This window comes from Malaclemys terrapin, chromosome 5, assembly GCF_027887155.1.
Source record: "Malaclemys terrapin pileata isolate rMalTer1 chromosome 5, rMalTer1.hap1, whole genome shotgun sequence".
Classification (NCBI taxonomy): Eukaryota; Metazoa; Chordata; order Testudines; family Emydidae; genus Malaclemys; species Malaclemys terrapin.
In genome coordinates, this window is record NC_071509.1 from 49785072 (window position 1) to 49808290 (window position 23219).

The following is a 23219-nucleotide window of genomic DNA, read 5'->3' on the forward strand; positions in this document are numbered from 1 at the left end:
ATACTATGTTTGACTTTTAAAACCATTTTAAAAAAATCAACATCTAATATATTTAAGTAGTTCATTAAAAATAATCAAAACCATTAATGAAACTGACTGGTAATGGCTTTTTGATAGCCATTTTTAAAAACAATCTAAAAGCATTGTTTTTATATTATATTAAGTTTATGCTAAAATGAGAATAAACCCCAGAATTGGAAAAAATAAACACAGGAAACATTATTTATGTCTATAAAACAAAGTATCAAATGGGTTGTTCTAGTTAGACTTTCATACACTATTTAATTTAACCCTATAGAACACCTATCCCATGGCCCACGAAGTTTTGGAATGTGTGTGTGAGTAATGGGGCAAATTGTAATTATTTAGTTTCTTTGGTTTCTTCTAAAGTGATAGAATATACAAAACTTTGTATGTAACACCACAGGAAAGGACCCAAGTTTTAATAGTCACCAACCTGTTGCGGGTGTGAAAAGGATCAGCTTATGGAATGTTCATATCTATCTCACTAAATGACTCAGTTCACTATTTTGGAACTGTACATGGTTTAAAAGGTTATTAGTGATAAACTAGGTGTTAGAAGAAACTAAGTACATTCTGGGACATCAGCTAAAAAGTGTGGGAACTCTCCAAAAATCCTTTTACCCGAACTACTGTACAACCTGAAACCATTCTTTTTTTATTACAATCTGCAAAAAGAGAAAATATGTTCAACTACTATTAAAGTTTTGCTATATAATAAAATATATTCATCCAACTATGTCTCTTCAATTGTTGACTCTGGTTGGCACAAGTCTGACAGGTTACATGATCCAGTGCTAATTCTGCACTAATTCTATCCTACTGCCTGTGAAAATCTAGGGAGGTATTCAGAGCTCAGGTGCAGTGTATGTTCCAACTGATTACACAAAATAAGTCTATTTCCCTCCCTTGTTTTAAGAACAATGGTTTGTTTATCTGAACTACAAATTCAAATGTTTAAACAAATCTTTAGACCAATCTTAACAGGGGGTTATTATGTTCCTTTCCTGATATGATGTGAATAATGGCTTTAATTCCTTAGAATAAACTCCCATTATTTATTACAGATGGCTTGATGCTGTTCTAAGTTATATAAAAATCATAGGTATCAGAGGGAGCAAGTGACCTATGATCCCTAGTTAACATACCAATTTGTAGATCAGAAACTACACATAATAAATTATATGTACTGTACACACTCAACAGTAAAATATTATACAATATTTGGGGGCTGCAAGCAACCAACCAACCAAGTGCAAGTTCATAAAATAAGCAATCTTTCTGATTTCCTTTTATGCCTCCCTCCCCTAACTCATGGGGGCAATGTTATGAAATGTTTTCAAAGGGATGTTTCCATGTCAAGATTGTATAATAAATGTTTTCCCCTGCTCAATAACAATACATCTCCATCCTCTCCCACAAGTCATCCCAAAACACACACACACTCTCCACTGTGGAAGGAAGGGCTTCTGTGATGTGGAAAAGCTTTCATGGATGATAACACACTGTGAAAATCTTTTAAGATCATAATAGAGTAGTGTCCTACTCCCTGAAAAGGGCAAACTAAGACAACTGGATACATAGTTTGCTGCCTACTGCTTTTAGTAAATGTCAGTATCCTCACACACTAGACCTACAAAATTATTTAACGCGCCCCCCACTGCCACTGCTGTTTTTCCCCTATACTATATAATCCAGAGAGTCTCCTTCAATCTAGTTTAAATTATTTTCAGCAATAGTTCTTCCATTTTTCTCCCAAGCAGTCCTGTATTTATGAATATAGATATACGTAAACTCTATTCTATGTTTTTTGTTTGCTTGTTTGTTTTGTTCAAGAGAATTCTCTCATGCTTTCTAGGTGATTATATAATCAGTGTCAGCAGAGACAAGATTTCCTTTCTTGATAAAAAAGTCCTGTGTCAAACATGGTAGTTTGCTAGTAAATGGCTGCTATACAAATACTCTGCTCCTTCCCCGAGATCACATAGGATAGCTTTCCTTTGTTCATTATAGTGGGCCACCAGTTTTGCTTCTGTCATTTTCAGTTTGCCTGACATTTTTAAATGTATTTGTCCTCTGTTCATTTAGATTGAGGATTCAGGCAATGTCATTTTCACAACATCATTTTACTATGGCAGTTTGTATGGCACTTGTCATAATATGTAAAGTAGTCCCATAACAACTGGTCACAATAATTGGTTTAGTACTATTTAACAGCTATCTTGGTCAGAAATTTTTGCTGGTTTTTAAATCTCTTTGTTTAAAAAGTGCATTAAGCCTCTCAACCATTCTATCTTCCTGTTGCCATACATAGGTTTTATGTTGGTGTAGTATTTATATTATGGTAGCATACAAAGGCCTAATTGGGATTGGGGTCCCATTGTGCTAGGTACTATAGAAACACAACAGCACCCCTGCTAGAAATCCTGACCTTGAAATAGCACATGGTCAGTTTTGACATTGTTGGGATTGACAATGATGGTGAATATTTTGTCTCGTGCAAGCAGTACAGCTCTGGCTGCATCTGATCTTACTTATTCTAGCATACAGTATTCTGAGTATTTATCAGTAATGCCCCTCTCCCTGAGAGCTCACTTCTAAAACAATAGAATCCTCATGTAATTATAATTACTGGGAATAAACTACTGGGAGGCAGTGTGGCCTAGTGGCTAGATCACTAGACTAGGTCTCAGGAGACCTGGGTTGTATTCTCGGCTCTGCCACTAGCCTGCTGGGTGACCTTGATTGAGTGACTTTATCTCCCTGTGTCTCAGTTTCCCAACTGTAAAAAGGGAATAATGATGCTTCCACAGTGCTTTGAAATCTACTCATGAAAAAGCACTATATAAGAGCTAGGTATTATCATTACTGTTCTGTAGTTTCTGAGTGAAATCATCATCATTTTGTCAGCAGTTTACAGTAGTCAGAACAGGTCTCTTAACTGTGTCTACAACTTCCCTAATTATTAAAGATTTTGCAGTTGCATTGATACCAATGTGATTGGCATGCTGATCCTCTGGTGATTACATTGTTTTGGTGGTTATGGAATGAGTGAAGTTGTCATCAGCTAGGCTGATCCTTCCAGGTCTACATTAAAATGGTAAGCGTCACGTTGTAGACCTCACCATTCAATTCTGGATAGCTCTTTGACTTTACAATAGCCAAACAGAGCTAATAGTGTTTGGTGATTAGTATCAATGGTGGGTAGGGCATCTTACACATATAGATGAAAGTGTTCACAACCTCACACTTCACCCTAAAGATTCTCGCGGTCTGAGAATTTTTGCTTTCAGCATTTGTCAGGATTTGATTTGAAAGGGCTATGACATGTTATTTATCAGCTAGATGAGCTTTCGTGAACCACAAGTGTACCTGAAAACTCAGAGAGGTATTATGACATGGTTATGTATTCAAAGATAGATTGTATGACTTTGATGCCTTAAAATATTTTCTTCCACATAAACAGCCTGTCATGTTTTGCAAGTGCTCAAAGTGAAGAAAGGGCAAAATTTAAGATGACTTGTGCAGTAAATGCACCATGCCAATAAATTACTAAATATCTGCAGTGTTGCTGTCTTGAGCAATCTTCTAAATTCTTTAACCTCTATTGTAGCTGGGCTGGCCACAGCTGTCTGGAAATGTATGACAGAACAATTTAAGCTGTTTAAAAAATAAAATCTGTCCTTATTTAATGTAAAGTGGTATGTCTTCAAGCATTTCAGGGCATTGAGTGCTTTACCATGTTCTTGGCAAATTGTTCTAAAGTATCAATAAACATACACTAATATGTACCTTACATATTATACATTGTTATACCTTACATTGTTCATTACACAACTATACATTATTGCAGTATAAATAGGTTTTCTACAAGATGGGTTGGCTCACATCTTACCTATCTAGTTTCTTGGCCACAGGACCCATGATGACCCCAAGTTTAGCAATCTTTGAGACAGGGATGGGATGGGTTCTGCTCACATTTACATGAAATATAAACCAATCTGAGTGCAGAATCAGGCTTACGGAATCATCCACAAACCTTTTCACAACCACTACAACAATCTCCCTCACTGCAGTAGACTTCATCCCACTATGGAACCAGAACATGGAATGACTGTTGCTCAAGATGCAGCTAACTGGAGCATCAAGCTTTGGGGATGGTATTGATAGCACACCGGCATTCCCAAAACTCAGAATATTCACTTATCAGAAGTTCTGGATACCCTAAAGGAGTCTCGACCCAAGTCTTGTGAATCAGACCCAGGCCCTTCCTTCTTGTGAAAGAGAGTCATGAACAACAGGTGTCACTCCTGACTGAAACAGCCAGTGCCTCATTCAGAGAAGGAATCTTCTCTTCCTCCTTCAGACACATAATAGTATGCCCAATACTGAAGAAACCTACCCTAGATATTTCGGTCTAGCCAACTACCCTGTGTCAAACCTCCCATTTCTGAGCAAGCTCATACAGAAGCTAGCAGAAAGGCGAACTACAAGTTCATCTAACTGAAACTAACTTTCTAGACCTGGCTCAGCCAGGATTTGGGCCAGGACGTGAAAGCAAAATCGCCTTAATTTTGAGGTATTTTTATTTGCCTTATGGGTTTTGATCCTTTTGAGTTCACTCAAGTTACATTTTCAAGCTTTTCTTCACAACTATAAGGGCTAGAAACTTGTCTTAAAAAAAAATCTGAGATTTTCATGTAACCACTTGACTCCAAGAGATGAAACACCAAATACCACAAAACTCTATAAAATTGCAAGAACTGGCACATAGGTAAATCAAAGGACATGTGTAAGTATTTGCAGGATCAGTGCCTTAGATTACAAGGTCCTTAGGGTAAGGACTACTGTGCCTTTTATTTGTCTGTAAAGTACCAAGCACGGTTTGGCCTCTATTGAGCAAACCATCCTTATTCAGCAAAGCACGGAAGTCTCATTAATTCGAAATGATTAAAATTAAACATGTGCTTATATATTTGCTCAATAGGGCTGGACTTAGGCAAGTGCTTAAATGCTTTGGTGACCAACACTGAATATTTATGCTTTGTATACATAAGTAGATAACGGTCTTAAAATAAAAATGATCTTAGACCCTGACCTGGGCAATACAATGAAAGTGATGCAGAGAAAACAATTCTCTAAAGATTCTATTAGCCATGATTAGTTTTAAGTAGTATTTCTCATTAACTGTCTTATTAAAAAATCCAAACAAAATCCACTAGGTTGTGAGCACTATGTACTTCTAACTTGCAGGGAATGACCAAGTCAGTGAACTCGTGCATGTCTTGTAAAATAAGACCCTCTGTAAACAGATGGTGCCATCTAATTCAATATGGGTTGTTTTTCATATTTTTAAAAGGGACATTGAAAAGATTTTAATTTACATTTTGTTATTATCCGCTTCGGGTGGGGTATGCCATGGGTTATGGTTGTTGTTTGTTTTTGAAGTTTAGTACTCCAGCACAGGACATTTTAAAACATTTTTAAATACTTACAAACAGAAAACAGAATTTTTTTTTTTTTGCTTTTACAAATGACAGAAGATAGATGAAGCCCAAGAACCAGAAAAATGGGAAGAAAACAAAAAGTACATTTCTCACAATCATGATACAGCAACTCTAAAAAATATGCTAAATTAATGACACATCTATACAAGATGACCAAGAATTAAAACAACCATTCTCTTCTATTAAGACCGAATTATCCTTAATTTCATAGCACCACAAAAATACATAATTTCAATTCCCTTCTGCTAGCTTTCCAAGAGTTTTTAACTGACCACAGCTGTTTCTACAGTGCACATTATTTCATAAATACTAGTACTTAATTTAAGGGCTTGTCCACATGGAGATTTACCGCATGGCAAGCCAGGGTATAAACCTACCACACACTAGTCTGCTGTGCACTTAGTCTCTATGTGGACCCTGCTGCCACATACTAAAAGTTTGACAGTGCACTGGTATGGAACATTTATTGTACAGTAGCAGGGTCCACAGAGAGACTTAGCATGCAGCAGGCTAATGCACTGTAGATTCATGTGCCAGTTTGCCACGCACTAAGTTTCTATGCAGACAAGCTCTTCGACAGTTTGACATGACAAAATGCTTTGTAGAGAGACAAGATGGGTGAGGTAATATGTTTTGTTGGACCAACTTCTATTGGTGAGAAAGACAAGCTTTCAAGCTTACACAGAGCTCTTCTTCAGGAAAGGTAATGGGAGCATCACAGTTAAATACAAAGTGGACTGATGACAGACATCCAACACAACAACAAAAAGTGGAACCAACTACAACAACTCCATAAACCACAGAACACCACCTCCAGGAGAAACCATGGCACCAGGACCCACCACATGGTCACTATACAACATCCCAACATCATCAATTTTTCAAGACTGTCCTCAACCAGAGCTGAAGTATCTGTACTCTCCAAAACACTGAATTTCTGCCTCACCACAGAACCTGATCATACTAGCATATTAACATGTGGAGAATTAGAAGAATTCTTCTATCAACTCCACCTCAAAGAATTCTTTCATAGTGAAGACACCACTCACAATTACCACCTCCCCAGGCAGTCATATGAAAAACAAATCATCTGTCTGAACACCCCACAGCAGATGAAACCACAGTCTTGATCATTACATTAATTACTTCAGAAAAACAAATGATTGTGAAATACTTAACATCACATGCATCATAATCTCTCCACCGTTGAGAGGACAGCTGAGAGGACAGTCCCTGAAACCCAGCCACAAGTAGTGATCAATGGCACCCTGTTTGTCTGCTGGTTTGTAGTCCTCACATGGGATTACTATATTAACAAGGCCAACCGACAACTCTCTGACACCTCCTACTATAAAGAACTCAAAGAACATCCTTCAACACAATTTATGCAGGAATTTCAGAATATCATCAAATCCTTCCCCAAACAACTCCAAGAGAAACTCTACAACCTCATCCCCATGAAACCACCCCAGAGACTTCCCAAGATACACAAACAAGGGAACCCAGACAGACCCATCATATATGGTCACAGCACTCTTATTGAAGGAATATCAGGACTCATAGAAACCATTCTCAAACAACTAACCACACAAAGGGCCAGCTTCCTCCAGGACACAACCGACTTCCTCCAGAAACTGCAACATTAACGCCTCCCTCAGAACACCATCCTTACCACCACGGATGCCACCTCCCTAAACACCAACATCCCTCACAATGACGGCATCCCTGCCTGCCTCAAATATTTACAAGCTAATGGACAACACTCCGATATCCATCTCAAACACATCACCAAACTCATCTATTTCATCCTCATCCATAATAATTTTACATTCAACAACAAACTCTTTGTCAAAGCCATGGGTACTAGAATCGCTCCCCAATATGCCAACTTCTTCATGGGTCATCTTGAAGAAGAATTTCTGGATAAATGCACCAGAAAACCAATGATATACCTGAGATACATCAATGATATTTTCATCCTTTGGAGAAACGACCTAACCCCACACAGATTTCCACCATAACCTCAACAACCACCATCCATCCATTAAACTCTCTCTAGAACACTCCCACACTATCATCAGCTTCCTGGACACCATAGTGAGTTTCAACAATGGAACCCTACAGACATCTCTATACAGGAAACCCACAGATCACCAAAACTACATTCACACATTCAGTAATCACTCCAAACACACCAAGAAATCTGTTATCTACAGCCAGGCGCTCAGATACCACAGAGGAGAAAGTCCGGGATATACACCTTAAAACACTTAAAACCAACTTCACCAAACAAGGACACTCCATCATAGAAGTAGATTGCATCATGGGATGGACTACCCAAACACCCTCAGAAAATCTGCTTTAACACAGAAATAAAACCCTCTCTGATCACACACCTCTAATTGTCACCTGACACCCCACATTGGAACCCATATGGGGTATCATTACATAACTATAACCCATACTCAATGGGGACCACATCCTGAAAGAAATCTTTCCTGAACTCTCTTTTCTGCCTTCACACGATCCCCCAACCTCTTCAATCTCATCATCTGAAGCAAGCTTCCCATAGACCAGTACACACCAACTCACAGCGACACCAAACCCTGGAAGAACAACAAATGCAAAACTTGCAGACATATCTCCACTGCTACAATGACCAACACCCCATACAAAAAACCTTTCAAAACTGGATCCTACAGATGCCTATCACAACATGTAGTCTACCTCATCCAGTACACTACATGCCCCAATAACAACAACTACGTGGGTAAAACAAGACTATCACTACACTCTCAAATGAACTCACACAGGAAAATGACAAAAGACAAAAAAAAGTATCACCTGTCAGTGAACACTTTTCACTGAACTCTCTCTACCTCTGACCTCTCAGTCCTTGTCCTCAAAGGAAACCAGCACAACACCTTCAAAAGATGAGCTTGGGAGCATAACTTTTTTACTTTGCAAGATACTAAACATCATGGACTAAATAGAGACACTGGATTTATGGCTTATTACAACAATCTATAGCCCACTTAATCGCCCTCCAACATTATTTTTCCTTTCTCCCCTATGACTGGAGAGATGTTAACAGGCCACTTCACCTTGCAAAGTCTTCTGAAATGTGTGTTAACTACTTATGTTAAACAATCTGTTCCACCTCGTATTTAGCTGTGACACTCTGAGTTCATTTCCCAGACCTGAAGAAGAGCCCCAGTGAGCTCAGAAGCTTGTCTCTTTCACCAACAGAAGTTGGTCCAATAAAAGATATTACCTCACCTGCCTAATTTCACTAATATCCTGGGACCAACACAGCTACAACACTGGATACAAAAATGCTTTGTGGAAAGTAGCTGATGAACAAAAGAAACCATGTTAATTCAGCTTCTTTATAATCTTAAAGGGAAATAATCTTTTTCAAATTAAAAAGACAAATTTGGTGGGGAAATATGTTTCTGTTCCTTCAGTGGGTATTGGATAAGGCCCTAAGTGAGTAAAGCAGATCGCCAGCATAGTGAATATGCAGGTTTTATTTGAGTGGGAAGATAATCTAGTGATTAAGACTCCGGATTTAGGAAATCTAGATTTAACGCCTAGTTCTGCCACAGACGTCCTGTATGACCAAGTCATATTGCATTGTATCTCAGTTTTTCATCTGTAAAAGAGGATACTACTACTTCCTCTCTTCCGTCCTCTGTCTGTATTGTCTATTTAGATTGTAAGCTCTTTAGGGCAGGGATTGTCTATTAGGATTGTTCAGTATTTGCATAGTGCCTAGCACAAGAGCCATGGTCTCAACTGTGGCCTTTAGGCACACGTATAATATAAATAATAGTAATTTCACAAGATTATTTGCAAATGCGGTTGATATACAAACGGCTATAGCATGTGAACTATATTACATACCTGGATGAACAGCTATATTAAGTATTACACACTGAGAGCACATTATGGCTATGGTTTATCATTTGCTCTGCCTGCCTATTAGTTTCTAGGTAGAATTGAAGTTGTTGGGTTTGATCTCCTAAGGCCTAAATAATTTGGGACCTACCTACATAAGAGACTGCCTGTCTCCTTGGGAGCTACTTCCACAGAGATCAGTGGAAGCACTTGAGCTATCAGTTCCTGGCTTAGAAGAATAGAGGAGGACCATTTACAAACAGAGAGGGGTCTTTCTCCATGGTGTTCCAAGGCCTGGTTGATTGCCATGGTAGATTCACAAACAAATGCAGGGTTGTGTGGAGGATCCATGATGCTAAGATCTTTCACAACTCAGTTCTATGTACTTTAATGAATAAAGGAGACTTTGCCCCCATGATCACTATGGACATTAATAGTGTGGAGATTACTCCGGTTATCCTGAAACACACATAATTTGCTTTTCTAGCTAATTAAGCAATTCACAGGGTACTTGAACAGAAGGAAGAAACTGTTTAAGTCAGTGGCCTCAATAGTTGCAGAATGACAGTGGAGCATGCATTTGGCCTCAAAATATACAGCTATACATCCACATCTTATCCCAGGAAGGAGGGATGGAGAATGGATTGTGAGCATTGCAGTCTCTTTTACGGGGTGGTAGAACTGGCACGTTGTGGCATTCTTTATTTTATCTTGTGATTGTAAAATCCTATAACTTATGCAAAATTTATTCATTTATTTATGAATATATACCATTCATCGCAGATTCTTTATGAATGAATTTAATGGTTTTGTTATTAAATAACAATTTTATATAACAACTACAAATAAACCTTTATTTAAAACAACAATGAAACACTGCAGTGGAGGGCACAACAAAACAATGTGGGTCGGGGGAGGTCTCCAGTTCACAGGTGAGAATATGCCTTGCCTCTGCATCTTCTTGTTCTTCTCTCTTCTGGTGTTGAGTGTTGGAGCTTGAAAGAGCTGGGCTTGCAGGTGCAATTGTTCTTGCTGCCCCGAGCTTGGGCCAGGGAGTGGACTGGCATCTGGGAGGATGGCTACAGGGGGACAGAGGGGAACACATGCTGCTGTTCCCAGTACTCTGTAGTGTCCAGAGGCTGCAGAACATGGCAATGCCCTGGTTGAGGGCACTACTTTGTCTGCAGCAAAGCATTCTGCATCTTTTTGCCTCCACGGGTTGCTTTTGCATGTCCCTGTCTTTCTCTACAGTGTCTTTTGCCATGGCAATGCTGTCTCTGGCTACTTCAACACTCTCTCTGGAGAGCTTCCTGTCTTTTTCCCTCTGAGACCCCAAATACAACCTCCAGCTCTCTCTGATGTTTTCAATTGGGGGGGGAGGAGGCGTGCTTCGGCAATGTGGTCTGCAAACATTTCATCCTGACTTCTCCCTTTCTTCCTCTTCAAGTTAGCCAGCCATTCAACTGTTGATGAAGACCGTGTCCTTAAGGGTCTGGCTGCTGCAGGTGCCATGGTTAGGAGAATAGGGGGAAAAACCAAGCAGTTATTGTTCATATTCCAGAGAGGCTAGGAGAGCATTTTTAAACATGTATTTCTCATTTTCCCTCCCTGAGATTCTGTCCAGACTTAAAGAGACCTCAGAGATGGTCAGTGGCATGTGCATGGGGGCTCGATTGGGAATTTATAGATGTGCAATATATGCTGTGTGGATTTGCAGTTGTGCCTTACAGGCTCCAGATGGTTGGGAATTATATTCCCAGTTTGGCTTTGCAATTTAGGCAGTGCCTTGGAGATGATTTTATGGCATCAGAGGGGCTAATAAGGGCCATCTGGAAGAGAGCGGGAGAGTAATCCCCTCTATCTCCTTTTTATGCTGCCCTGGCTCTCAATAATGTTACAGTGAAGCAGGTGACAAGGAGACAGAGAATAGTATTATTCCAAAAGGCAGAGGGCAAACCAGTGAGATATGCTGTGAAGTTATTCACCAAGATGGTCCCCCCAGAAGAGCTGCAGGAGTAGAAGGTAGTTGTGTGCTGTGCCAGAAGCAATGAGTGCAGCTATCCCACAGAATGTTTGGACCAAACCTCGGCTATTTCTTAGTCTTAGACATGCAGACATGCTGAAAGTCCACAGAAAAACAAATAACAGGCAATCAGTGCAGAACCATAACTGCTCCCATTCTTTTTCTATGTGAACCCATTAAAAGCCATTAAGAGCTGCATGGCTATGCTATCCCTAAGGTAAACTTCTTATCCTATATGAATGCATCTTACAGGTCATGTATAAATCAGCAGGGAGTGGTAGTCTTTGTTCCTTTATGGGCATGCAATGCCCATATCTACCTCATGTAAACTGAAAACACTAACCAAACTTTTTTTCCCTGTAACCACTGTCTCCATAACCTGTTGAATTTCATGCAAAACTGAATGTTTTCATTATCTGGATATGCTGCATGAGGGGAGATGAAGAGTGGTGGGGCAGAGGTTACAGCTGTGCCTTGCTGCTGGCTATTATTTTGAGCAGGCAGCTTTGTTTTGTTTGGGGAGGCGGGGGCATGCATTCACTGAGCAGGACAGATGCAGGGAGAGAAAAGGAAACTAGGTAGATTGGTATGTGCCTTCAGTGCCATGGGCTTGGAAACAGTTGATGGTTGGGCTTTTAGCAGGAGACAGAAGCAGACTGCCCGGCCAATCCAGCCACCATTTTGAAAACATGTACACGGGGGCCAAACAAATGAATGAGGACAGAACAGGCTGAGGGACGAAGGCAGGTGCTGCAGATTTGTAAAGGCTCCTAGCTCACATCTGCGGAACAGACATTAGCACAGCAGTATAGTATAATAATAAATTGTAAAGACAGAAACTTACGTGCTGATTTTCCATTGCCAGGATCTGCCTCCTCAGTCTCAGGCTGGGTTTCTGACTGGGAATCAGGCTGGCTTCCTACATGGCTACCCTTGGGGTCCTGAGTCCTGAAGAGATCCTGGCTTTCCAGGGAGAGCTCTTCACTGCCCAGCTCATGTTCCTCCTCTGGCAATTTTTGCTACTTATCTGCAGGAGAGGTCTGCAGGGGGCGGTCCACAGGGTCCACAACCTCCTTGGGTTTATAGTGGTGTAATTATTTAATATCCTGGGCAGCACCTCAAAAAATGGAAAGGTTATATTTCCATGGCCAGACTGTTTCCTGGCAACCCAGGTTTTAGTGTAAGTTCTCCTGAGATGTTTTCCCTTTATCTAGCACTGGATGGTGTTCTGCCCCCTGGCAACCCCTCGCAGACATCGGACTACCAATGTCCAAAGACACATCTTTATTGTGGTGGCTGTCTTGCTGCAATGCTGCTTCTCCCAGATGGCAAGGAGATCTAGGGTTTCAGCACAGCTCCAAGCAACTGCCAGAGCCATGTTGTGAAGGCTGCTGTAGTTCCAATATATTGGAATCCAGGAGCAAATGGTCCAATTCTGGCTCTTTGCCAGATTTTAAAAAGGGGAGGGGACATCTGGTCAACTTGACCCCAGAGCAGTGGAGGATACACAGGTAAACAGGTCAGTAACACGCTCGCAAAGCAATATGAGGTTGCAGTTGGAGGACTGCCAGATTAGTGCATGGCAGCATTGCATGCACAATGAACTAGACTGCACTAGCTCAATTAGCATGAAACGTAGTGCACTTTGAAATCGGACTCCAGAGTTCGCAATAAATACAGACTTAATGCACTCAAAGGGATTGTGTTGTGTGTACTCAGGCATTTTTTTCAAACCATACGAATGCCTTTTCTGCACTACCGTTTTGTCAGCACAAGGCAGCCTTTGTCGACAAAACAGTGGAGGTGTATACACAATGCTCCTCCCGCCGGCAAAACTCTCCTGCTTTGCCAACAAAATAAACCCACCTTGACAAGTATCAGAGGAGTAGCCATGTTGGTCTGTATCCACAAAAACAATGAGGAGTCCGGTGGCACCTTAAAGACTAACAGATTTATTTGGGCATAAGCCATCTGAAGAAGTGGGTTTTTTACCCATGAAAGTTTATGCCCAAATAAATCTATTAGTCTTTAAGGTGCCACCGGACTCCATCTTGACAAGAGGCATAGAGCTTTTTGCAGTAAAGTTAGATCGACAAAGCATCAGTATAGACACTGCATTCGTTACCCCGCGATAACTGGCCTCCAGGGATATCCCACAATGCTCACCATGACCGCTCTGCTCACTGTTTTGAACTCCCCATGCTTTGTATCCAGCTACGCTGGTATGCGCCTGTACCCTTTCAAAGACCAAGGAAGCTTTGAAGCTGCTCAGTGTAGAGAGCTCAAACAGCTACTGCCCAGCTGAGGATTCTGGCTCCTGGCAGCAAACGCATTCCTGCTTGGCCCTCAGGCAATGGGGTGGATCTCCTGGATCTGTGGGGAAAGGAGGCTGTGGGAGAACTCAGTGGGAATCACGGAATCAAAACATTAATGAGGAATCCTGTTCTCCGCAGCAATAGGATCGCAGTGGCAGGCAGGCATGGCAGACTCCTGCTGGGGGCAGAGGGAGGCAAGAGAAGAGACTTGTGCTGTGGTGCTATGCGAAGCCAGGGAGGGAGGCGGAGGCTGATGTCGGGGTGCCCTCCTCCCCTGCCAGTGTACTGGTCTCTGCTGAGCTGGGGTGGGGGGAGAGGGGGACACCAGCTGTCTGTGCACCAATTCTGCCTCAGGATTGGTTATTTCTGACAGCTGTCTGAACTTAAAGAGACAGCATGCTGACACACTCACTCTCCCCCAACACACACACTTCCCCAACTAGGGTGACCGGATACCAAGTGTGAAAAATCAGGAGGGGGTAGAGGGTAGTAGGTGCCTATATAAGCAAACGCCCCAAATATCGGGACTGTCCCTATAAAATCGTGACATCTGGTCACTCTATTCCCAACACATACACTGTGTCTCTCTCATATACACACTCCCCCCACACACGCTCTGTCTCTCTTTCTCACACACACCCTATCACACACTCTTCCCCCCCCCCCACACACACACACACTTCTGTGGGCTTCTCATGTTCGTGTTCAGCAATGTCAGTTTGGTCATATTACTGAGTGCAAACCCTTCTAAAGCACGCTGCAGTAAGTTGCACAGTGGGATAGCTTCTCACAGTGCACTGCTCTCTGTGTTGATGCAAGAGCTGCTATTGTGGATGCGCTCCACCAACACAAGGAGCATTGTGTGGACATACAACTGTGGTTTAATTACAGCAGTGTCTGTATGTTGGCCTAACTTGTGTCGACAAAACTCTGAAGCGTGGAAAAGGCCTAACTTAGGCCCTGTCTACACTGGCAAGTTTCTGCGCAGTAAAGCAACTTTCTGCGCTGTAACTCCCAAGGTGTACAAACTACCAAGCCACTTAGTGCACAGAAACTGCGCAGTTGTAGCGCTCTAAAAAAAAAAAAAAAAACCACCCCAACGAGAGGCGTACAGCTTTCTGCACTGGGGTACAGCACCGTGGTGGCAGTGTAGACACGGTGGTCAATTACAGTACTGCGATTGTCCTCCCAGAGGTGTCCCACAATGCCTGTTCTCGCCTCTTTGGTCATTGGTTTGAACTCTACTGCCCCGCCCTCAGGTGACCAACCATCATCCCCACCCCATAAATTTCTTTGGAATTTTGAAAGTCCCCTTCCTGTTTGCTCGGTGACACATGCAGTGGCCTCAGCGCATCTTTCCAGGTGGCCATGCTTGCTCCATGCACCAGGTGATCTCCCACTTGGAGCAATGTTGAGCTACTGGACCTTGTCAGCATTTCGGGAGAGGAAGCTGTCCAGTCCCAGCTGTGCTCCAGCCGTAGGAATTATGATACCTACGGACAGTTTTCACGATGCATGACAGAAAGGGGCCATGATCGGGACACACTGCAGTGCAGGGTCAAAGTGAAGGAGCTGCCCCATTAACAATAACTTTAACAGTAACTTTCCCGTGCCACTGTGCCATCACGCGGGGGCGGGTGAGTGGTGGAGAGAGACCATTGCTGCACAGAGGGGAGCCACATAGAGGCCAGGACAGAAGCAGCAGTCTTGATTCCCTGCCCTTGATTCCCTGCTGATCTCGGCAGTGAGATATCTTCCATAATGATCACATCCTGTGGAAAGTGTGGGGACAGGAATGATTATCAGGTCCCCCTCTACAGTGCTGGCTCTTCCAAAGAGCCACATGCCCAGTGTACAGCAGGGACTGGGAAGAGTGATTTCCCCTGCCCCTGCAGCTACTCACCATTTTGGGGGTCTTGTGGCTCGTGTGTGCTTGCCTGGGGTCAGCCAGTTAGTGACAGTTATGTGAGTACTGGCTGAGTTTTAAATCACTGAATCAGTGTTCTCTGTGTTGCAAACAATACTGCTTCAGTACAATGTTGTGTTTTAACTTCACAGAGATAACCTGGGGAGCCAGGTCTCCCTCTTTGTTATCAGCAGCTGATCAGCTGTGCAGAATTAGAGAGCGGCCAAGAAGAACTAAGGAGGATTTTCTGTGTGATGTTATGATGCAATCAGTTGCCGAGAAACAGGAATTGAAGGAGTGGCGGGACAGCGAGAAGAGGGACCGAAAGGAGAAAACGGCACACCAGAATGAAGCCACAGAATGGCTCTTAAAGATTATGGAGCACCAAGCAGACATGCTCCAGGCAATACTAGCTCTTCAAACGAAGCAGCTCCACGCCCGCCTGCCCTCCCCTGCCGCTACTGTCGCAAAACTCTTTCCCAGGCTCCCCCCAGACACTGCCAACACACCCTTATCAATCTCCTGGCTCCAGTCTATACTCGCAGCATTCCACTCCTCCCCCCTCACAGTCCAGCACTGTGGACTGCCACTACCCACTGCAGTCAACACCAACCCTCTGCAGTTTGGCCCTGCTGAAGTACAGCACCCACTGCATTATACTCCAAAGGAGAAGGTTGGATATGATCCCTGGACATACACAAATCTTCAGCCATCCCAGGTCCCCCCCTCCTCCTGTGACCTTCCCTTTTCCCTTCCCCCATCCCCCTCACTGCTGATGGGTTTTTTTGGTTTGACTCTCTCCTCCGGTTGTTGCTTTTTAATAAAAGAATTGTGTTGGTTTAAAAGCAATCCTTATTCTATTTATTGAAAGCAAAAAGAGGCCTGCAAAGCAACATACAATTATGTTAAGGCCCTTTCATGCATCATGTGCACCAATCACCTCCTAGCATTATAAGCATTGCAATCAGAGCATAGCAACAAATATTAGTGGCTTTTGGCTTCAGATTGCTGCCTCAAGGCATCCCTGATCCTTATGGCCCCGCGCTGCGCCCCTCTAATAGCCCTGGTCTCCGGCTGTTCAAACTCAGCCTCCATGCGCTGAGCCTCTGTGGTCCAGCCCTGAGTGAACCTTTCACCCTTCCCTTCACAAATATTATGGAGCATAAAGTACCCAGATATAAGCACAGGAATATAGTCTTCAGCCAGGTCCAGCTTCCCATAGGGGCAGCACCAGTGGGCTTTTAAACTGCCAAAAGCACACTCAACAGTCATGCTGCACTTGCTCAGCCTGTTGTTGAACTGCCCTTGCTGCTGTTAAGTTGCCCAGTGTATGGCTTCATAAGCCACGGCATTAAGAGGTGGGGGGGTCACACAGGATCACAATGGGCATTTCGACTTCCCCTATGGTGATCTTCTGGTCAGGGAAGAAAGTCCCTGCTTGCAGCTTCCTGAACAGGCCAGTGTTCTGAAAGATGCGTGTGTCATGTACCTTTCCAGACCAACCTGTGTTAATGTCTGTGAAATGCTCACGGTGATCAACAAGCACCTGGAAAACCATTGAGAAATACCCCTGGAGATTAATGTACTCAGTGGCTAGGAGGTCTGGTGCCAGAATTGTAATGTGCGTGCCATCTATCACCACTCCACAATTATGGAATCCCATTTGTGTAAAGCCATCCACAATGTCATGCACCTTGCCCAGAGTCACAGTCTTTCTGAGCAGGATATGATTAATGGCCCTGCACACGTCCGTCAACACGAGTCCAACGATCAACTTTCCCATGGCAAACTGGTTAGCAAGCAATTGGTAGCAGTCTGGAGTATCCAGCTTCCACAGTGCAATCGCCATACTCTTCTCCAACGGCAGGGCAGCTCTGATTCTCGGGTCCTTGCACCGCAGGGCTGGGACAAGCTCATCACACAGTCCCATGAATGTGGCTTTCCTCATGCGAAAGTTCTGCAGCCACTGCTCATCATCCCAGACGTGCATCACGATGTGATCCCACCACTCAGTGCTTGTTTCCCGAACCCAAAAGCAGCGTTCCACTGTGGTCAGCACCTCCGTGAATGTCACAAGCAATCTCATGTCGTAGCTACTACACCTGGCGAGATCAATGTCACACTCCTCTTGCCTTTGTAGTTTAAGGAATAACTCCACTGCCATTCGTAACACGTTGTTCAGAGTGAGCAGCATACTGGTCAACAGTTTGGGATCCATTCCTGCAGCCCGAAGAGGCAGGGCACGCAATACACAAACCATTGAAAGATGGTGCCAAATGCAGATGGAAGCACAGGGATTGCTGGGGATGCAAAGCAATGCATCATAGGGCACTGGGACAGGACCCAGGATGCCTCATGACCCCCTCCACCTTCCCACAACAGCAGAAGAGAAAGAGGTACTCTGTGGGATAGCTGCCCAGAGTGCAAAGCTCCGAATACCGCTGCAAGTGCTGCCAGTGTGAACACACTATTGCGCAGGCAGCTGACAGTGTGAACACACAACAGCAGTTTCCCTTAAACGCTCTCTGAGCATTGCTGTAACTCCCAGCGCTGTAACTCTGCCAGTGTAGACATGCTCTTAAGTTAGTGCAGGCTAAACCACCCATGTAGACAAGCCCCCAGTCTTACAGAAAGCTGTCTTCAGACAAAGAATAATGTGTGAATTTATTCTCCCTCCACTCCATCCACATCATTGAGTTACGAACTCTGCACCCCTCTCCCATCCCATTCACTTTCAGGAAGGGGTGTGAACTTCAAATCCTAAATGGAACATTTAAAGGTGACCTGAAAGATCAGATGTTGTTTGAGTTGGGTTTGTGCCCTTTTTCACTTCTTTATAACATTATAAAGAGGATCTTTTTTCTACTTGTTAAACCTTATCTGGAAAGTTAAACATAGTCATCCAGCAATACCAGGGAAGGCTTTTTGTTGGGGACAGAATGTCAGAGGTGTATACTGTGAACTCTCACTTCTTAACTGGAGGAACAGAAATGCTGAATCTTTAACTGAGACATCCTTTCACTCAAGCATTCATTAGGCAATTAAGTTAAAGAGGTGTTAACACAAACCAAAGAATTTTAAACACTATCAAAACATCTTATCCCTTCTCAACTGTTGGGCTTTCAGACTCTTGGCACAAAGACCTGAATTTCAAACGTAAAAAAACAGGAGTAAAAAAGTGGTTTGTGTTTTTGGTTTGTTTGTTTTTAGTGTAAAAAGAAAAACAAAAAACAATGTTGCAGACCTTCTGTATTGATCAGAAACAAAAAAGGCACCAACCTCTTTCCCCCTTTATGTCACTTTTAATTTTCAACATTATTAAACATGAATGATCTCATGAAGAAAAATCAGTGCAAAATTACATGAATGGGATATGAAAGTTGCATAATGAATGCATAATGAATTGTAAGAATCAGGACATGCTATTGTTGAAGTTCCTAAAACAGTATTAACTCTGCCCCTTTCCATACATGCTGCAAAATGTACACTATAAAATACACAAGACAAAAATATATTAGGCTTCCCTTACTATATCTTTTTCATTGATTGTGCTAATAAAGCAACCCCTGACTACATTACAGTTCTGTTCTAACTTGTGGCATAAATTATTCAAACTGTTATAGTGACACTAATTAATTTCTTCCCAGCAAAAAATACTAAGCTTGTTCTAACAGAAGAGCTTGAAGACAGTTTAGTTAGGCAGAAATGCTGGAGGAATAGCTTTGACTGGCAGGATTTTTGCAATGAGAAGGCCATAGGCTTAGCTAGGACTGTTTTGTTCTGATTAGATATGCAGTATTATGCTACAATTGGCTCTAACCACTGACTGATTTTAGTTCCCAAATACCTGTCATCACCATCACTGATGCACTCAGGAAGAGCAAGGCTACAGCCGAACAGCATGATGTGTTGATAACAGCTGAGGCGGTTGAGATAACTGAAGAACTTGAGGAACTTTTCCATTTCAATGCTTTTGACAATGGAAAGAACTGATGTTAGAGTGGTGTGGTTATATGGCAGCATTTGGCACTGGCTGTACGTGATATTTATGCAGGCACCTGTGAAATCAAAACAATTAAATTTAGCACATATGAATCAATTAAAACATTATATGGTGATAGTAAGTATCTGCTGAATTGAATAGTTAACATTAAACACTATCACTTCACAACATGAAAGAGGAGCATTTTCCTAGTGCTTGAAGAACCTGGAAAAGTTTCAAGTATCAGGGGGTAGCCGTGTTAGTCTGTATCCACAAAAACAACGAGTCCAGTGGCAACTTAAAGACTAACAGATTTATTTGGGCATAAGCCTTCGTGGGTAAAAAACCCACTTCTTCAGATGCATGGAGTAAAAATTACAGATGCAGGCATTATTATACTGACACATGAAGAGCGGGGAGTTACCTAACAAGTGGAGAACCAGTGTTGACAGGGCCAATTCAATCAGGGTGGATGTAGTCCATTCCCAATAATTGATGAGGCGGTGTCAATGCCAGGAGAGGGAAAGTTGCTTTTGTAGTGAGCCAGCCAACCCCAGTCCCTATTCAAGCCCAAATTAATGGTGTTAAATTTGCAAATGAATTTTAGTTCTGCAGTTTCTCTTTGAAGTCTGTTTCTGAAGTTTTTTTGTTCAAGTATAGCTACTTTTAAATCTGTTATAGAATCTGGAAAAGTTTGGGGTTTAGTTTGGATACTCAGCCAAAAGTTTGGCTTTCACATTTATCTAAACCTCTTGGTTCTTCCAAACTGGATTGGAAACTATACATAACAAGCTCCCTCACGAGTTTTATGTTAAAGTTAAGATAGACAGACCATGAGAATACCCTCTTGTGGTATTTTTACCTAAATGGCTCTATCTGAAAGAGCGAAGGAAGCAGAAGAGATCAATTAAGGCAAATTGGGTTCTGGATCCAACAAAATCTTGGGCCTACCACAAGCTTCCTCTGTCCTCTTTTTATTTTATCCAGATTAGTTCTCCCATTCCTATTTTTTCTGCAATATATTGAAGCTACTCAGAGGCCCCAGAAGACTCAGCAAAAATCAAGGGGTAAAATCTTGGCTCCATTGAGGTCAATGGCAAGACTCCCATTAACTTTACTTGGGCCACAATTTTGCCCAAGGATTTTTAAGATTTCCTCTCCTCTGCATACTGCTGATGAAAGGAAGAGTAAAACACTGACTTGAGGGAGGCATAGTACAGGTGAGCATTACACAAGCCTTCCCATACCACTGCACAGGAGTGCACAACACTCTTGATCTTCAGTTCCCTGTTAGTCCCATGCTGAGCACCTTTTGGTATATAGAGTGCCAAGTCTATTTGCAGAGCCAAATTTTTCAGAAGAATTTAGGGTCAGATTTTCAAGTGCACAAACGAAGGCAATTTTTCAGAAGAGCACATAAATAAAGGCCAGATTTTCAAAGGTGATCAGCACCCATTTGTTCCCATTGAGACACCTATGGACAGATTTTCAAAATCTATATTCAATATATTTAGCTCTTCTGAAAATCTGGTCACTTATTTTGGTGCCTATTTTGGGCACAAAAGTGAAATGCTTGCAAATGTACGGAAATTTTTTTAAAACATCATAACAGAGGCTCAAACTAAATGTATGTCACAAATTAAAAAAAAATATATCAAGAGGACCAAAAAATAAAAATAAAAATGCCACCATGGCTAACAAATGAAATTTGAAGAGCAACTATCAAAAGTCACAAAAACGAACAGCAAAACAAATTTTAAGCACATCAGAAGCTGGAAATTTTAAGCACATCAGAAGCTCCAATCAGTGGAGCCACTGGAGAATGGAGATGCTAAAGGAGTACTCAAGGCTGTTGTGGAGAGGCTAAATGAATTCTTTGCACCAGTCTTCACTGCAGAAGATATGAGGGAGATTCCCATACCTAAGTGACAAATCTGAGGAACTGTCCCAGACTGAGGTGTCAATAGAGGAGGTTTTGGAAGTCAGGTATGAAATTGCAGAACTACTAACTGTAGTATGTAACCTATTGTTAAATCAGCCTCTGTACCAGATGACTGGCAGATAACTAATGTAACACTGACTTTTAAAAAAGGCTCCAGAGGCTATCCTGGCAATTATATGCTGATAAGCCTAACTTCAGTACCACGCAAAGTGGTTGAAACTATAATAAAGAAGAGAATTATCAGACACACAAATGAATATAGTATGTTGAAGAAGAGTCATCATGGATTTTGTAAAGGGAAATCATGTCTCACTAATCTATTAGAATTTTTGAAGGGTTCAACAAACATGTGGACCAGGGTGATCCAGTGCATACCACATTCTTGGACTTTCAGAAGCCTTTGACATGGTCTCTTACCAAAGGCTCTTAAGCAAAGCAGGCAATCATAGGATAAAACGGAAAGTCATTTTATGGATCAGTAGCTGGTTAAAAGATAGGAAACAAACGGGTAGGAATAAATGGTCAGTTTTCAGAGTGTACAGAAATAAATAGCTGGGTCCCCTAAGAATCTGTACTGAGCAGTGTTCCTTCCAATTTTTTACATCCATGGGCAGAATGAATTTTGTTATGTGCACCAATATGGAGGTGATGTGTGGTGGGGGGGGCGAGGGGTTCGGAGTGTGGAAGGGGCTCAGGGCTGGGGCAGAGGGTTGGGGTGCAAGAGGACATGAGGGCTCTGGCTGGGGGTGAGGGCTCTGGAATGGGGCTGGGGATGAGGGTACTGAGGTGTGGGAGGGGGCTCCAGGCTAGGGCACAGGGTTGGGGTGTGAGGGGGATGAGGGCTCTGTTTGGGGATGTTGGCTCTGGGATGGGTCTGGGGATGAGGGGTTTGGCATGTGGGAGGGGGCTCAGGGTTGGAGCAGAGGGTTGGGGTGCAGGCTATGGGGTGGGGATGGGGATTAAGGGTTTGGGGTGCAGGTTGCCCCAGGGCTGCGGTGGGGAGAGAGAGGACTGCCCCCAGCCCTCTCTCACTGCAGCAGCTCAGTGCCAGGTGAAAGGTGCCTCTCCTCAGCTGCAGAAGCTCTGTCAGGGTGGGACTGGGCTGAGCCGGGCCAGGGAAGAGGCACCTCTCCCAGGCCACGGCAGTTCCAGCGGTGCTGGGTTGGGCCAGGCCGGAGGAGGAACTCCTCTCCCTGGTAGCTCTGGCTGGCCTGGGTTGGGCCATGCTGTGGGAGGAGCTCCTCTCCCCACCTGCGCAGCCCTCGCAGCGCAGCTTACAGGGAACTTGGGTACTGGGACCAGTGCTGTTCAACATATTCATAAATGATCTGGAAAAAGGGGTAGACAGTAAGGTGGCAAAGTTTTCTGAGGCCTGGTCTACACTAGGAGGTTATGTCGAATTTAGCAGCATTAAATCGAATTAACCCTGCACCCGTCCACACAACAAAGCTATTTAATTTGACATAGAGGCTCTTTAATTCGATTTCTGTACTCCTCCCCGACGAGGGGAGTAGTGCTAAATTCGACATGGCCATGTCAAATTAGGGTAGGTGTGGATGGAATTTGACGCTAATAGCTCCGGGAGCTATCCCACAGTGCACCATTCTGTTGACGCTCTGGACA

At 42.9% G+C, this 23219-nt stretch overlaps 1 protein-coding gene across 8 annotated transcripts in view; it reads right to left on the bottom strand.

Annotated features, from left to right (window-relative positions):
- The window catches only part of CORIN (corin, serine peptidase), a 306982-nt gene that overhangs the window by 203047 nt on the left and 80716 nt on the right, over nt 1-23219 (bottom strand). For all 8 annotated transcript variants that reach the window (XM_054029070.1, XM_054029074.1, XM_054029073.1 and 5 more), the window contains exon 4: nt 19520-19730. In XM_054029070.1, the coding sequence (XP_053885045.1) occupies nt 19520-19730 (211 nt within the window). The remainder of the gene's footprint in view (nt 1-19519; nt 19731-23219) is intronic.